We start from the raw sequence: 15784 nt of genomic DNA, 5'->3' as shown, positions 1-15784 counted from the left end.
TGCAATTGGTCTTTGAGCAGGCTTGAGAAACCATCAGCGAATTTTCAGACTTGAACCTTGAACCGCTGATGTCAAGGTATGGGGGAGGTTCGTTCCACAGCTTCAATCCAGAGACGTCTAATGAATCCTACGAGGACATCTTCCACCGGATGCTAAGTGGGGAAGGACTTTATTTCTGTTTACCTTCCGTGGGCTGTATTTGATAGCAAAATGACTTGAAGGGGCAGCACGGTGGCTGACTGGTTAGCACGTCCGCCTCCCAGTGCAGAGGACGTGAGATCGAGTCCGGGCTTCGGCCTTCCTGGGTGGAGTTTGCATGTTCTCCCCGTGCTTGCGTGGGTTTTCACCGGGTACTCCGGTTTCCTCCCACATTCCAAAAACATGCATGGCAGGTTAATTGAACTCTCCAAATTGTCCCTAGGTGTGAATGTGAGTGTGGTTGTTCGTCTCTGTGTGCCCTGCGATTGGCTGGCAACCAGTTCAGGGTGTACCCCGCCTACTGCCCGAAGCCAGCTGGGATAGGCTCCAGCACCCCCGCGACCCTAGTGAGGAAAAGCGGCCAAGAAAATGGATGGATGGATGGATGACTTGAAGGTGGCGTTCCCGTGGTTTGACAAAGAATGTGATACAAATGTTTTTGGAATATTCCTCACTGCTACCATTCATGGCTGTAATAGATTTTTTTAGATTGATAGTCAAAATGGCGGTCTTACTCGGGGAAAGGAAGCTCTCGGACTTTGGAAACCTTTACAGTAGTTTGATTTATGAGGGTTATTTTGATTTCAAAATGTGAGGAAACTTCATTTGACTATTACAATCTGCCTGGTTTGGATGTTCGTCACAGGCAAAAGCAATACAATACAGCAAACAGTTTATTTACACCGTGTAAAGGAAGCGTTTCCATTGCGGAAATACCATAAATGCCCGGATGTTTGGGAATTTGGCGCGTGGGACAAAACGAGCCAATCAAGAGTGTCGAAACAGGAGGCATAGCCAATCATTCGCAGCCGCTCACGGAAATTACGGAAGCTTGTAGAAATGACGGAAGCTTGTGGGGAGACGCGAGCGCGTGATGGCGTGAAGGAAACTTTTTCCGGTCCAGTTTCTTGGCTGGATTATTTGACTCAACTAAATCGCAAAAGAAGAAAGTGAGAAGCTGTCAAGGGACAGAAGGGCGATGTTTGAGGCGCAAATGGAAGGCGTTGCTGACGTTGCTGACGTGACTGCTCCCTTCGGGTCGTCAGGTAAGTTGAATTGGTTGTATATTTAAAAAAGAAAAAGCCAATCAAAGTGGTAAAAGGTCATGTTTGCTAATACACGTGACGTCATGAATAGAACAAATTGAGGCCTCGAGGAGCGTTGCACACAATCTGGACTGCAAAAGTCAAATCAACAGAAAACTTGGAAGTTCTCAGAACGATCAATCGAAATACACAATACTTGTCAATTAATTTGATAATTTATTAGTTGACTCGATAAATTGTAGCAACCCTTTTATTTTGAGGCTAAATGTAATAAAACGTGGGGTAAATATGAAACCACGATCCTCATTTGATTCAGGTGTGTTGGAGGAGGGAGACTCTCGAGGGCCAGACTTGGAGACCCCTGATCTAAGTTATGGCACTGGATGAAAAAAAAAAAGCAAACATAGAATTCCACCAAAGCAATGCAATCTTCAGTGTCTTGAAGTATTTCTCAAGGAAGTTTTTATTTTCACAAGTGTAGTGCAGAGGTGACCCAGTAGCATTTTCTATGACGTGGACGTGCTTTCCCGGTGGAATTTGTCTTCTTTGGATCTTCACAAGTTCCTCTAACGAGGAGTAAGAGCAATTTCACAATTTGCCACTGAAGTGGTCATCAGTGCGCCCTCCAGTGGACATAATTACTAACAACGGTTACTTTTATTGAAAAACGGAAACGTGTTCTGTCGTCACGGGCCGGTTCAGACCTCCCACCGGGCCAGTTGTGGCCCGCGTGCTGAACGCTTGATAGCAACGTTCGGGAAAACATGAGCTTGTGCTACACGTGGACAAAGAATTCAACAAGGTGCAAGCAAGCACAAACGTGTCCACAAACAAAACTCGTTACATCCACACGCGTCAGAGATGACATCATCACGTCACTTAATGATGTCATCAGACATTTTGGGAGGAACTCGAGAACCACCTCCACAAAATCAGTTCAACGTTTTCTTTGATGAATACAAAAATAAAGATGCTATCATTTGTCCTCGTTTGACTCTTGGCACAATGAGAAAAAGCGTCCGTCCTATTTACATACGACACAAATGAAAACCTCGATGGGGTTTGTGTCTGGTAACAAATGAGCTCCTGCTAAAAAGAAAGCCATGAAAACAAATACAATCCACTGACAGGCACAAACAGCACATTAGACGGCAAGTGTCACAAAGTTGCCATTTGAAGTCGTTTGGATTAAACGCACAACAAACCTGTGACGGCGCCTCATGAATATTCATGACATTCTTCATGAATATTCATATTGGTTGTGTTCACAATGTTTGAGCAGGACAATCACAGCAACAATATCACATTCATATTTAGAAATATCATTTTACATAGAAATGGAACATATTCTGTTTGATTAATCGTACATATGAAATTAATTATCAAATTTTTATAACAATGAATTAGTTTTGTATATTTACATGTATTCATCTAAATGCTTACTTGACTCATGTACGAGCAAACAAACATAATAGCAAAATAAATCGTTTACAAGAAATGTAACAATTTTGTATTTCTAATTAATATCATTATAATAATAATAAATAAATTGTTCTGTTATTGGATTTTACATCAATTTAAACTTTACCGTATATGCATGTTTGATGTCATGTTTGACAAACTATAAGTTTGAATTTTATTCTATATAATTTAATGCATTTAATTGAGCAACTTAATCAAATACATTCCAAATGGTTGTCTACGTAAAATAACACATTTGAATAATGCAACAATTGACGTGACGTAGCGGCGATGAAGAGCGCCCCCTACGGACGGCGTTAGGCCTCGTATCCGGCCGAGCGCCGCCGCTGGTTCCAGATGTCGTCTCGGTGTTCGGGTCGGCAGAAGAGGCGGGACGAGCGCGCCAGACGTTCGCGCTGTTCGGCCGACGGCCGCAGCGGCGGCGTGTGCGGCGAAGGGCTCGCGTTGCCGTGGAGACCGCACGACAGCTGACAGCCCGCTGACCTGGAGGAACAATCGCAAAAGCTCACGTCGGGGGCAAAACGATTATCGGCCGATGTTGGCATTTTGACGCATCGTTGGATTGCCGTGGTGACCTGCTCTTGGTGATCCTGCGAGGTTTGTCGCGATTGGTCGCCGGCGTCTGCCACCGCTGAGGAGAGAACGCACGTGAGACTCGGAAGCCGGACGGGAAATGGCGAGACGCGCATTCGGGGACCTGGTAGTCCTCCAGGAGGGTCTCGGCCAGCGCGATGCGTCTCAGCAGGTTCTCGATGAACAGCTGGATTCGGACCTTGCCGCTGGTCTCCTGCCGCGCCGCCGTTTCCAGAAACTTCTGGATGCTCAGCACCTGCCTGCCAGCACGACGAGTACGTTAGTAAGATGTCTTGCGCTCCTTTTGTCCATAAATTGCTTCACAAAAATAGTCTTCATTTCTTTGGTGCCCACGTTTCGTTAAATCAGTGATAAAATGATCAATAATCGGCATTTTTGGGATGACAATAATTGCTAAAGGATCTTTTTTTACCTTTCGCGTCGCTCCAGCTCGTTTTCCGAGGCGTTGATCTGCTCCTTGAGGGCGGCGATCACCATGACGGCCACGTCCACCTGCCGGCTCAGCGACCGCTCCTTCTCCGCCACTTCCTGCCTCTCGCGGGACAAATGCTGCGAGTGGGCGCGCTCGCACAGCAGCCGCGTGTCGGCCTGCGCCAGCTCCGTCCTCACGCGGGCCAGCCGCCGCTGCAGGACGCCGCCGACGCTGGCCGGGCCTCCGGGCACCGGCGCCGAGGTCGGCCAGGCGCCAGCCGTGCCGCAAGAACAGCGACGTCCTGCGAAAAGGGGAAGATGGCCAGGAGAGAGGGTCTTTGATGATCTCATGGCTAGCGCAACGGGGGAGGGGGTCTTTGATGATGCCGTGTGTGTTGGTGTTTTTTATGACCTCTTCAGTATAAGTTGAAAATGGGTCTTTGATGATGTACTGACCAGTGCAAAACGGGGTCTTTGATGTTACGAGTACTTAGAAAGGGGTCTTTGAAATGGAAAAGGGAAATTTCAAGTAATGGGTCTTGGTTTGGGAAGGGGTCTTAGATCATGCATGTAGCGAGAAAAAGGGGTCTTTGATGTCATGTGGAGTGGAAAGGGGTCTTTGATGTCAGGAGTTTCAGAAAATGCAGTCTTTGATCCCATGTTACATTTCTTGGGTAGTGGACAGGAGTCTTTGACATTGTGTGCAGGAGGAAGGGTTTTTGATGATCTCGAGTATTTAGATAAGGGTCTTTGATGCGTTATGGGTTGTGTTAAAGGTGGTCTATGATAATGTTGAGCTATGTGGAAAAGGTGTCATTGATACTGTAAGTGGTGGGAAAGGGGTCTTTGATCATATGATAAGTGCAAAACAACTTGTGGAAAGGGGTCTTTAATGGCAAGGGGGGGGGGTCTTGGATGTCACATGATCAGATAAAGCACAATACAAAGGTGGGAACGGGTCTTTGATGGCCTCACCGAGCAGCTCCGTGTTCCAGTCGGGGTCCACGTCGAGATCCGGGCCCAGATGGAAACCCCTGTGATGATCTGGGGGCGTGTCCGAGGTCCCGTCCTCCTCTCTGCCGCCATCTTTGGCGTCCTCGTGCTCGTCGTGGTCATCATGGTGGACCCGCGTGCCCACGCTCCGCGTCCTCCTCCTGGAGATGAGAAAGTGGGCGGAGTCCCTGCCGTCGCTGAGCGAGCGCCGCATGCCGCGCGCCGCCAGGAGGCCGCCGTCCTGCGGCGACACCGCCGGGAGCTTCCCGGTGATGCTGAAGCCGGCGTAGTCGAGCGGGTACTCGGCGTGGGCGTCCAGGCTGCAGAAGCACGGCGAGCGCTCGCCGTCGTGGGAAGAACCTCCGGAATGAAACTTTTGCTGCATGGCTGGCGGCTGCCGGACGATTGACAAGCGAGATGGACGCCTGCTTTCGGACCCTTGAGCAAACACAACAACGCTTGTCATTTGCAGCGAAGCCGCGAGAAGTATCGTCAATTTGGAAGTGATTGCTTTTTGCGTCCACAACAGAAAAAGAACGTTGAATGTCACATGATCTCATCAATTTCAGATTTTCAATGAAAATGTTCACATTTGAAAGTGATGAGTGTCACGTCTCGCCCAGATATGATGAACACGATCCGTCACTTCTACTTTCACTACGTAATTTAAAAAAAAAAATTTAAACAGCTACCGATGCGTTTATATTACACAAGAATGTTGGAATTTGTGCCTCTAGGCCAGACTTTTAATCGGCTTTCCTCTCCAACTCGGCATGGAAGAGGAATCTGAAAGGAGCAAGTCGCCGTGCAGTGCCTGCTTTATTATTTATAAATAAGAAAAATAATCTGAGCGTTTTCTGAAAAACAACGCAAGTAAATCCTATGCCGGTTGTAGGGACGGGCACTTCCTGATTCTGTAATGTTAAGTAGATAGTCATATTGGAAAAAAGAATATACACAGACAGAAATAATAAATGACATTTGCTCTTACTGTAATCAAGCCAAATGTAACGTAATAAAAAAATTGCAAGAAAATCCAAATACAGTAAGTACTACTGCTACTTCTGTGATTTACAGAATACAGAATTTATTTTATGTACATATTTTGCTTGTACAGTACTGGAGTTCGTACACAGATGTATTTTTTATACATATACATTATTTTATAATGCAGTATAAGCCCCGCCCCCAATTCCAAATTGCACCCAATCTTGTGTCTTGAAATGCTCGCGTGTGATTTAATAAAATCGATGACACGATTGATAGCAGCCGGTTTATTTATCCGCGTAGAAAATTCACCTGTTCGACTAATATTCCAATGATTAGCAGCATAACAAAACATAACATGACAAACAGACGAAGCTAAGGCGGCGGCAACAGCGTGATTTACGTGACGTCATTTCAAATAAAATTGAACTAATTTGGATTACGTCACCAAGCAACGCGCGCGTAACAGGTCAATCACAGCTCATGAGCGGCTAACGCTGGCTGGCTAGCTAACTAGCTAGCTTGCGCCGATCAATCGATAGATTAATGGATGGATTGTTCTGTAAAGAAAACAAACAAGAAACGATCAAACAGACGTGCTCGCGCTTACCTACTGCGCGCGCGCGCACACACACTCGCAAACGGCAGGAGGCGCGCGCGTGCGAAGACGAACAGACGTGGACGCGCCGGAGTCCCGCGGCAGCCTGCGTGACGTCACTCAGGGCGACAGTCGGTTGTAAAGTTAGCAGAGAGGACGCGGCTTCACACTTCTGGTTTGCTTTGGCTTTCAAAGTAAAGGACGTCCGGTGTAGATATCTTCCAACTCGCAGCCACTGAACTAAAAATAAATACCAATTACACACATAAATAGCATTACAGTTTAGTTGGTGTAGTGTCGCGTTTGTTATTCCTTATACACCGTACATTTTGTAGAGTACATTTTACTCTAAACAGAGTATTTGGTCGCACTTTGAACACATAATTTACACTTAGAAGGGAGTAAAATATTCAGTGTACATTTTAATCAAAGTATTTTACTGCGTACGTGAGAATTGGCCTATTCTATGGCAAAAATCTGGTAAAGTTTCTTCACTCGTATTTCTAAGTAAATTTTAGAAGGAATTCTTTGAGTACATTTCCCTAGTTTATTTTTTTAAACGAAAAGTTACGCAAGGGTTGAAGAACTGTTACGGAAAATAATTATTTATCATGTATCAACATAACATGTTTATACTTTATTGTGGACACCTGCATTTTTAACAATGGGCCTCCCACTTCTTATCCAATAACGGATAAGCTTGCTCGTCACAGACGATCGTGCGGATCAAACCCGCAGCTGCCTGATTCCGGCAAGGATTCAAATAGCCACCTCAGCAAAAATGGACAACGTCAACTCATCTTACTCATGTTCTACCACTACTGGATGAAATGTGTGTGGACTTCAAACGCTGGCGCACCCGTGTCACTTGGGGGCGTGTGGCCGCTGCGGTAAAAAAACAAAAACAAAAAAACGTTGAACCGTTTTCAACAATCCATTGCATTCAAAGTCACGTGATAGCGGCTTTAAGGGCTTCGAGTGTACACGTGAGACAAACAGAATGAGCCCATGTGCCCTCAAGAAAAATCAACTGAAAGGGAGACTTCAAACATGATCGCTTAGCGAGTCACATCCAAAAGTTCACCAAACGGTTCCGCCCACATGAAGAGCAACAATCGTGGCTGTAACGGCAGACGGTCAAATATCACGAAGCAGCAAACAGCACAAAAAAAACGTCACTGATTGATGCTCGGCCATCAGGATTGCATTGAGCACAAACATGCTAACTGCATGTACAAAAATAACCGAAGGTAAAACAATTGTAACATTTTTGGTTTCAGCATCAATGAGGTCTCAACGATGGAGCTTCTTCCTGCATGGCTCCGCCCACTCTGCACGTGTCAGCCGTCATCATCATCATCATCATCATCATCATTCCGATTGCCTGAGCACTTCCCTCACCTGACACTTGGTAAGTTGCAGCTCTTTTCAAAGTCTTCCGAACGAAGCGTGAGGACGAAAATGCTCTTGAGAGAAATGAGCAGTTTAGAGAACTGATCATCAGATATCGATTTGCATGTTTTGTGGGGACTCAAGACCTGATTTGTCATGCGCTGCTGCTTTGACATCACACAAAAAACAAGTTCTTGTTTTCATCATCTTGCTTGTGATTTGATATAAGAAAAACATACAAACAACATCACACAATGCAAAACCAAAATGGAGACATTCGAGATCACGACGCACACTAGATGGTCCATTCAAATAAATAAACGGGGGGCGCAAAAGTAAATATTCACTAGTATCACATTGGTGAAATGAGGAACAGAATGAGTTGGATTTGTATTTTTATTTATTAAAAAAATCAAATAAAGAATGATTTTTATAACTGCTGTTGGCCGGTTTACGGCAAGCGATCGTGGAAGTCGAAGTCAGTTCTTTTCAAGCGAAAAAGGCAAATGTTTTCCGTATGTCGACGCAGCTGCAGATGTTTTTGAAAAAGTGAATATGTCGCTTTGAACAAAATATGGTTTTGGTACAAGTGCCATTATGATCAAATTGTCATTTAAATTTTGGGGCTGTGATGTGTTTTAAAAATGTTTGTTTTTTTAGCAAAAGTACATTTAGTAAGCCATTGGAGTTGATTTGGGCTTTGCTGTTTAAACAGTGAGGATCAAGGGTGCGAGCGAGAGCGCCAATATTGATGTTCTGACACAATGTTTGACTTGTTTGTGTTGACTTTTGGCGTTGACTTTTGGCGTCTGTCCTTCACTCGTGCTTCTCCTCTTCGGCAGCCGGCATCGTTTGTGGCGATGGAATGCTCCCGGCGCCGTCTGAAGTCCCTGCGCACTTTGACCTTGCTGGCGGGCTCCATGGCCGCCACGGTCTTCATCCTCCACTTGGCCGTCTTGGCGACGCCCCCTCGGCCGGCCGGCTGCCACCTGGTGTCCCCGCTGCTGGGTGAGGAAGCCGATCGAGGAAGCGCGACCCAACGCTCCGTCCTGCTTTGAACTTTTGTCTTTTCCCGGGCTCAGTCGGACCCCGGCCCGCCCGTCGCACCTCGTCACCCCCGTCTTTGGAGGAGATCAGCAAGAGGATGGCGTGGGTGTCGGCGGGCGGACTCTACCGTCCGGCGGACTGCGAAGCCCGGCACCGCGTCGCCATCGTGGTTCCGTACCGGCAGCGGCCGACGCACCTCCGTGCTCTCCTCCAACACTTGCACCCGTTCCTGCGCAGGCAACAGATCGGCTACCGGATCTACGTGGTGCAGCAGGTTCTCTTCAAGTCCAAACGTTGCTCCCGACTTGACGGCTGAAATGTGTTTGAGGAGTCCAAATGATTTGTGATGTGTTTGAGTGGGGCAACGGAACCTTCAACAAAGGCCGACTGCTGAACGCCGGCGTCCGCGAAGCCCTCCGAGATGACCGCTGGAGCTGCGTGGTCATCCACGATGTGGACCTGCTGGCCGAGGACGACCGCAACACGTACACCTGCGACACATGCAATCCCACGCACCTGGCGGTGGCCATTGACAAGTTCCATTACAGGTAGACGCACGCCCGGTCGGAACCTTGCGCGTCTTCTTTTTTTTTCCCACAGGATGAGCGTCGCTTCATTTTCGAGTCGTTAGAGGAGGGGCTGTCCATTCTGCTATTTGATGCATAACAGCAAAATGGCTGCCACATGCCGACGCTTGAGATCACAGATCCGTCTGGTGCATTGTAACGACATCATGAGGTTGCTTCCGGTGGCAATTATTGTGAATACAAGAACCTGGAAATAAAGAAAGAGATGCTTTTGTGTTTGCGTTCCTGGAAACGACACGTTCATCAATAAGGGGAAAAATCTTAGATTTTTCAAAATATCCAATTTGCATCTTCAACAAATCATGACCTGGCATTTGGGAAACAACACTTAAAGATATTTTGGCAACAAAAGTGTGAAAATGTTTACTTTAGAACACGTTCTTTTTTGCATTTATTCATGCTAATATATGAAAATGTCTTTTTGTGAGTAAACGGCAACCACAACTTCCTGCAAATGTGAACAATAATTGAGTTTGTGTTTGCGTGTGCATGTTTTGTCTCCAATCTGGTGTAGGCTGCCGTACCCGGCCTACTTGGGTGGGGTTGTCGCAGTGACTCCGGAGCAGTACCGCAAGATGAACGGCTTCTCCAACCAGTATTGGGGCTGGGGCAGAGAAGATGACGATTTGTGGAAAAGGTCCAAAAGTCCGCAAGATCATTTGCGACTCATCACTCGCATCGTTATCTTCTCTTTCAACTTTCCACTACGGCATGTTTACAATTGATCTTGTTTGCGTTGTTTTTGTTTGCAAACGTCTCACAATTTGACGGCTTTGCTGCACAATTCAATTTGGAATCACGATTCTCGGTTGCCGATATCGGAGGGAGCGTATCGAACATCCCAAACTGTTCAGTTGATTGAAATCCATTCAGCAACTTTTTTTGCCAAGAAATCGTCCACTTCTTCATGAATAACTTTGCACGTGATGACGTGAAACTCATTCTAACTTTTCTCTTGCTTGTGACTTTGTGTTTCTCCAATCAGAGTTGGCCTGTCTGGCATGAAGGTCGTGCGCCCCCCAGTGGCCATTGCGCGTTACAAAATGATCAAGCACGAAAGAGACCGCGGGAATGAAGAAAATCCGTACAAGTAAGCAGTCGCCAAGGACGCCGCTCGGTGGTTGACCTTTGACATTTGACCAATATGAATTTTGTAGCCACGAGCTCCTGAACAGGACCGAAGTGGCCTGGCACTCGGACGGCCTCAACTCTCTGACTTACGAACTGCTGTCCAAAGAGCGGGAACATCTCTTCACTCACCTCATGATCAACGTGGGAGAAAAGCCGGGCTTGGCTTCAGGGAAAAATGACAGAACCTAACGAGCGGTCTTGATTGACTGATGATATGAAATTCCGCAAACTGCCTACGTTGGGAGCAGCGAACCCCATCTGGACCCCATCTGGACCCCTTCTGGACCCCTTCTGGACCCCAGCACAGCAGATGCCACAAATGCATTTGGCCCGCATCCAGGTACTTTCGGCGTCGCGATATACGTTCATACGGGCACACACGGGCCTTCCCAGACATCCAATGCGCTGGTTCTGAATTGTATTTTATTCAAATATAACAGGTGTGCATTGATCTGTGCTTAAAATAATAAAATGTCTTTTATTGAATAGGCTGATTGTGTGTTTGGAGGTACAAAATGAAAGCTGATATTCATTCCAACATGGCTGACAAACTGAAACGCAATCTGCCACTAAACGCTCAATTGACAGCAAGCGACACAAATGATATGACGCAGGAAATTGGAATTGCTGCCAAATGCGAGAAAGTCTCAAAGCGACTCATTAAAAGACGATTATGCAGGACAGGCAAAAATATGAAAAAAAACATGTAAATGCAAGTAAAGGAGCCTCTCGCGATATCGGAAGAAAAGGAAGAAAAGGAGGTAGACTTTGCCTGAAAGCCAAATTTTGTTGATGGATGAAGCGAACTCGTGGTTCAATTCAATCGGATGTTAGCGCGACGGCGTCCTAGTGGCAGTGGCGTTCGTAGTCCAGCAGGCGGCCCAGCCGGGTTCCGGCCAGACGTTTGTGGAACTCCCGATCCATGGTTCGGCTCTGCTCCTCAGTGAAATGGTTCCTCCAGTCGCCAACCTCACCTGAAACGATGGCACGCACGCTGCTCGGTCATGGCGCTTTTGCACATGCTAAGCTAGGCTAATAGCATGACAAGATCACGTCGCGCTCGTCAAACTGCTGGCTCAGTCCTCGAGAGACACGATCCAGACGGATTTCCGCGTCCCCCGGGCTGGATCGTGGCTCTCCACCACCACCAAACTTTGCCACCCCCGGGCTGGCCGCTCAAAAATAACCCAACTTTCTGGCTTGTTTTGTACCAAATGACGATCCCAATGACTCATGAAAATAACTCCACTTTTGTTTTTTCAACATTTGCAAAAGACTTCCAGAAAAAGCTCCGAAATAAAACCGTCCGTTTTGCTGTCTGTTGCAGTGTGAATGCAAATATGGCTGCCACATCCTGGCACTTGAGCTCACAGGTCCCTCTGGTGTATCGCAACAACACCATGAGGCTCCCTCCAGTGGCTGGAATGGTAAAGACGGCTTGGGGGACATACAAGGACTCATTTCAAAACAAATACCGATAAGTAATTCCAATGAATTGATTGTCAAATTCAAATGAAGTCTTTGCCGTTATTGATCAACTAATGTGGAAAAAAGGATCAATACGATTAGCTTGGCAAATGACATGCCAAGATCTGGCGGCGCGCCTGCTAAACTAGGCTAAGCTAGGCTAAGCTAGGCTAAGCTAGGCTAAGCTAGGCTAGGCTAAGCTAGGCTAAGCTACTTTTTCTTTCCTGGACGCGTGTCGGCACCTTTCCTGAAGAAGATATTTCCCATCCCGCCGCGCGACGTCTGTGAGCTCTCCTTCATGGCGGCGAAGGTGCTTCCGTCAGACACCAGCTGCACTTGAGCGTCACTCAGCTCCGCGTCCACAAAGGACGAAATGTGACGGACGCCCTTGGCCAGGTCCTGCGTCATAAACATTAGGAGGATTTTTCATATGCTCACATTTAAAGGGGAAGTCGAGTCCGAAATGTTCTTGGCAAGGCGGCCATTTTGCCACTTGCTGTGGCCTGAAAATGACATCACAGTCGCTCACGCAACCACCAATCACGGCTCCCCTGTTTGATCATGTGACTTGCTCACCAAGTCGTCAAGCTCATTGGCCCTTCGGCACCGCGATGGCAATCTCAGTCGACGGCAACTGGCAAAATGGCCGCCGCCTCGGATTGGTTACAAATGAATGGCTTTGATTGCTTCATTCATATCCATCAGAATGCCGCGTTTAGACGTTCATAGATCATATTGTTGTCAAGAACATTTTTGACTTGACTTCCCTTTGTCTTTGTTCAGCTTGCTCCGCCCCTCATCCCTGTGGGCCAATCAGCTCTTTGCATAATGATGTGATTGTTGTGCTGTGCAAATAACGGTTTACTTGTTTGAGCTGCTCGTAGGTGACGATCATCACGTTGGGGTCGGCCATCTTTTGCTCCCATGCCAACGCGTGGTCAAAGTACGACCCCCACGGAACTGCGACGGCAAGGACGGGCTTTGTTGAGGCTGATAAACTGTGTGTGTGTGTGAGTGTGTGTGTGTGTGTGTGCGTGTGTGTGTGTGTGTGTGGCGGCTGACCTTCTCCGGACAGGAAGTTGCCATAGAAGGCGTCCCATGACTTTTGTGAGGGCAGCACGGGGTTGCTGTTGCAAAAGTGGTAGAAGGAGACGAGCGTGTCTTTGGGGTTTCTGAAGATGACCAACATCTGCAACACGACAAACATCTTGAGCCCACAAACGAGCCGAGCGGTCGCTCAGCCGGCGACGCTCACTTTGGTCTTGTTGGCGTAGAAGGAGGCGGGGATGTTGTCGGGGTGCATGTGAGTCCCCAACAATCTGGGAGAGCTCATTTCATCCAGCACCTGAAGGGGGCGACAGGAAGTGACAGTCGATGGACGGGCTACGCTAGTTAGCACGCGTGACATGTTGCTCAAAAAAAAAGTGAGGTTAGGCTTAGTTATCAATTCATTCATTTGAATTGAAATGATTATTTCACAATTGCTTTTACATTCCTGCAAATATGTTTGAAGCGAAATTGAAAACCTGAGCGACGTCGGCTCCGAAGAACTCGATGAGCGGCGGCGTTATGGTCTCGATCGTCCTTCCTGTGGCCTGCGTCAGGATCTTCTTCAGCAGGCCCACCATCCAGTTGAAGCCTGCACACACACCGGCAATTGGTCCATCCTTGAATGTGTGTGCGTGTGTGTCACATTCATTGTCAGCCACTGTGACAGCAACCCCACGTTGAGCTGGTTTCTTTGGTGACAGGTTGTCACGCAACAAGCGATCAAGTGTCACGCAACACACACAAGTGCATTTGCAGTAGAACCTCGCATAGTCGCAGTTCAGCACCTGCGGGTAAGATTAAAATTCACTGATTGTCACAGCCACCTCAGTGGGGCAAAATTCATTTTCCGCATTTGAGCCATCCCGAGGGAGTGGTGAGCAGCAGCAGGAGCCACGCTCGAGAATCATTTGGTGACCCCCAATTCCAACCCGTAATGCTGAGTGTCCAGCAGGGCGGCAAATGGGTCCCATTTTTTTAGTCTTTGGAATGACGTGACAATTTGCATCGTGCGTGACAACCTGCCCTCCAAAAAATGTTCCCTGGCTTGTTTGTTTGCTGTCACAGTGGCTGACATTGAACAAACACGCGTGTGGGCTCTCCCTGTGTGTAAAGGTGAACGATTTCATTCATTCATAAATCAGAAAGAGATCACTCGTGCAAAAACAAACACGGTGAATATTTGTGATAAATGAAGTTGCTTCGTTTGGTTAAATGCTCTGGCACTAGTGTCATGTTAGTAGTCCCAAAAGTTTCGGCTATTTACTATTGGGGTGAAAATTCAGCATGTTTAATGTTTTGTTTTGGATGTTTTTTTCTTCACAAATTGCTTTTCTGCACACGAGGAGTTCAACAACTGGCAACATTCACAATTGGTCCGTGAAGGTGTGAAAAATGTTCTAGTGGAATTGAAACATTCGTCTTCATCACGCTGGTCACATTTTTGATCACTTGAGACCATCAAAAAATGAGAGACTGGAAGAGTCACAAAAAGGCAAGTCAGTGGCCGTCCTCCGAACACAGAGAGAGCACAGCGGCGCCTTGAGATACGAGTGGCCCAACTCATACGTTTTTCCAGATATGAGAAGTCTAGCACTATTATTCTTATTAAGAAGTACAATGTCATATTGAGTGCTATTAAAAACACACACACTTGGAAGGCTCTTGGGTGGTTGGAATGAATGATTGGCATTTATTTCTGGGGTGAAAGAGGATTGAGATTGTGTGGTCATGGGACGACTTCAACTCTTACCTCAAGGCATCAGTCTAAATCAAAATTCGATTGAAATACATTTACGTATTGAATAAACGTGTGTGTGCGCGTGTGTGTGTTGTTCACCGCATTTGGGATAAGCCACCAGCAGGACGTCGTCCTTCCTGGCCGTCACGTCCTCCAGGGCGCTCAGGTTCTCCGGCGGGCACATGAGGAGCGGGTACAGGACGCCCCGGTGCCGGTACAGCTTGTCCTCGTCCCGCGTGTCCCGGGCCCGCCGCAGCCTGGACGCCAGCCGGGCCGGCATCTCCGCCGGATTCGGGTTCGCGCCGGCCTCCCCCGACGACGACGACATCTTTCAATGCAAACGTTTCGCGCTCCAAAATCCAAACGAATCGCTGCCGGCTTCGCTGGGAGGACGCGCGCACGGGACCGCCTCCAAACGCGCACACAATCCCCCGGAGAGGAAATTGATGGTGTAAATAAATCACTTGGACAGAATGACACACACAAAACTGGAGGTTCAAAGTTCAGTCGAAAGGTTGACGTCATCACGCTCCATCTTTTGTGGAGTTTGTAGCCAAGTCAGCAACTACAACGTGCACTTTGTGTGCGTGCGTGTTGCATTCAATTTCATCTTCTCTCTCTCTCCTTCCTTCCCGTTTGGGTGCCTGGAGGAGGCCCCTCCCCCCTCACAGCCAAGCCAAGGGGCCCCCCACATGTTGCTATGTTGCTCAACACACATGCACGTCTCTGTCTCACACATGCGCACACGCACCAAGCACACACACACGTTAAGAAAAAAAAAGCTACAAAAAGACACTTTTGCGTGTGTACGGAAAGCAAAAATGACCAAATGATGTTTGATTCAAGATGCAAAACACAAAAGCAGCACTGAACTATGAAATTCTTACTTTGCTAATCTACCTCCATTTATACAAAGAATACAAAAGAAGAGGAAAAAACAATTTGTGGGTGGGCACGGGTGTGAGTGGTTGAAGGGTCATGCATCTGGAGGCAAGTACCATTTTAGTTACAATGTACTCCTGCAAAATGGTGAGAGATTGACGGTTTTCACAGCCAATCAGGA

The 15784-nt window shown here is 47.3% G+C and overlaps 3 protein-coding genes across 5 annotated transcripts; 1 reads left to right on the top strand and 2 right to left on the bottom strand.

Annotated features, from left to right (window-relative positions):
• The first annotated feature begins 1046 nt into the window (after window positions 1-1046).
• Window positions 1047-10952, top strand: LOC144061283 (beta-1,4-galactosyltransferase 3-like). 3 transcript variants are annotated; one of them, XM_077581599.1, is made up of 8 exons: window positions 1047-1244; window positions 7590-7720; window positions 8544-8709; window positions 8784-9022; window positions 9106-9296; window positions 9850-10044; window positions 10321-10425; window positions 10493-10952. In XM_077581599.1, exons 3-8 carry the CDS (start codon window positions 8562-8564, stop codon window positions 10653-10655), a joined length of 1041 nt encoding a protein of 346 aa, XP_077437725.1. In that variant the 5' UTR covers window positions 1047-1244; window positions 7590-7720; window positions 8544-8561; the 3' UTR covers window positions 10656-10952. The 3 variants fall into 3 exon arrangements, with proteins under 3 accessions (XP_077437725.1, XP_077437726.1, XP_077437724.1); XM_077581600.1 differs by lacking the exon at window positions 1047-1244 and adding an exon at window positions 7069-7141; XM_077581598.1 differs by lacking the exons at window positions 1047-1244; window positions 7590-7720 and having other exon boundaries at window positions 8488-8709; window positions 9850-9972.
• znf365 (zinc finger protein 365) lies at window positions 1675-6446 on the bottom strand. The gene is made up of 6 exons (XM_077581597.1): window positions 6322-6446; window positions 4707-5162; window positions 3733-4033; window positions 3424-3559; window positions 3302-3357; window positions 1675-3209 (listed from the first exon to the last, which is right to left on the bottom strand). The coding sequence occupies exons 2-6, from the start codon at window positions 5107-5109 to the stop codon at window positions 3023-3025; spliced, it is 1083 nt and encodes a 360-aa protein (XP_077437723.1). The 5' UTR covers window positions 5110-5162; window positions 6322-6446; the 3' UTR covers window positions 1675-3022.
• On the bottom strand, window positions 10920-15397 carry sult6b1 (sulfotransferase family, cytosolic, 6b, member 1). The gene is made up of 7 exons (XM_077581601.1): window positions 14821-15397; window positions 13460-13572; window positions 13189-13278; window positions 12996-13122; window positions 12799-12893; window positions 12176-12332; window positions 10920-11440 (listed from the first exon to the last, which is right to left on the bottom strand). The coding sequence occupies exons 1-7, from the start codon at window positions 15047-15049 to the stop codon at window positions 11313-11315; spliced, it is 939 nt and encodes a 312-aa protein (XP_077437727.1). The 5' UTR covers window positions 15050-15397; the 3' UTR covers window positions 10920-11312.
• Window positions 15398-15784: the final 387 nt, after the last annotated feature.

Source organism: Vanacampus margaritifer, chromosome 12 (genome assembly GCF_051991255.1).
Source record: "Vanacampus margaritifer isolate UIUO_Vmar chromosome 12, RoL_Vmar_1.0, whole genome shotgun sequence".
In the NCBI taxonomy this organism is placed as follows: Eukaryota; Metazoa; Chordata; class Actinopteri; order Syngnathiformes; family Syngnathidae; genus Vanacampus; species Vanacampus margaritifer.
Note: the sequence above shows the minus strand (reverse complement) of the source record. Positions and strands in the feature narration are given on the sequence as shown.

Coding starts and splice junctions, on each gene's coding strand:
- LOC144061283 (XM_077581599.1), top strand. CDS start 8,562: ATGGAATGCTCCCGGCGCCGTCTGAAGTCCCTGCGCACTTTGACCTTG. Junction 8,710..8,783: donor CCTGGTGTCCCCGCTGCTGG/GTGAGGAAGCCG, acceptor TCCCGGGCTCAG/TCGGACCCCGGCCCGCCCGT. Junction 9,297..9,849: donor ATTGACAAGTTCCATTACAG/GTAGACGCACGC, acceptor AATCTGGTGTAG/GCTGCCGTACCCGGCCTACT.
- sult6b1 (XM_077581601.1), bottom strand. CDS start 15,049: ATGTCGTCGTCGTCGGGGGAGGCCGGCGCGAACCCGAATCCGGCGGAG. Junction 13,123..13,188: donor TCTACGCCAACAAGACCAAA/GTGAGCGTCGCC, acceptor GTCGTGTTGCAG/ATGTTGGTCATCTTCAGAAA. Junction 12,894..12,995: donor CAACTTCCTGTCCGGAGAAG/GTCAGCCGCCAC, acceptor TTGCCGTCGCAG/TTCCGTGGGGGTCGTACTTT.
- znf365 (XM_077581597.1), bottom strand. CDS start 5,109: ATGCAGCAAAAGTTTCATTCCGGAGGTTCTTCCCACGACGGCGAGCGC. Junction 4,034..4,706: donor CTGGAACACGGAGCTGCTCG/GTGAGGCCATCA, acceptor CCCTTTTCGCAG/GACGTCGCTGTTCTTGCGGC. Junction 3,210..3,301: donor CGCAGGATCACCAAGAGCAG/GTCACCACGGCA, acceptor TTGTTCCTCCAG/GTCAGCGGGCTGTCAGCTGT.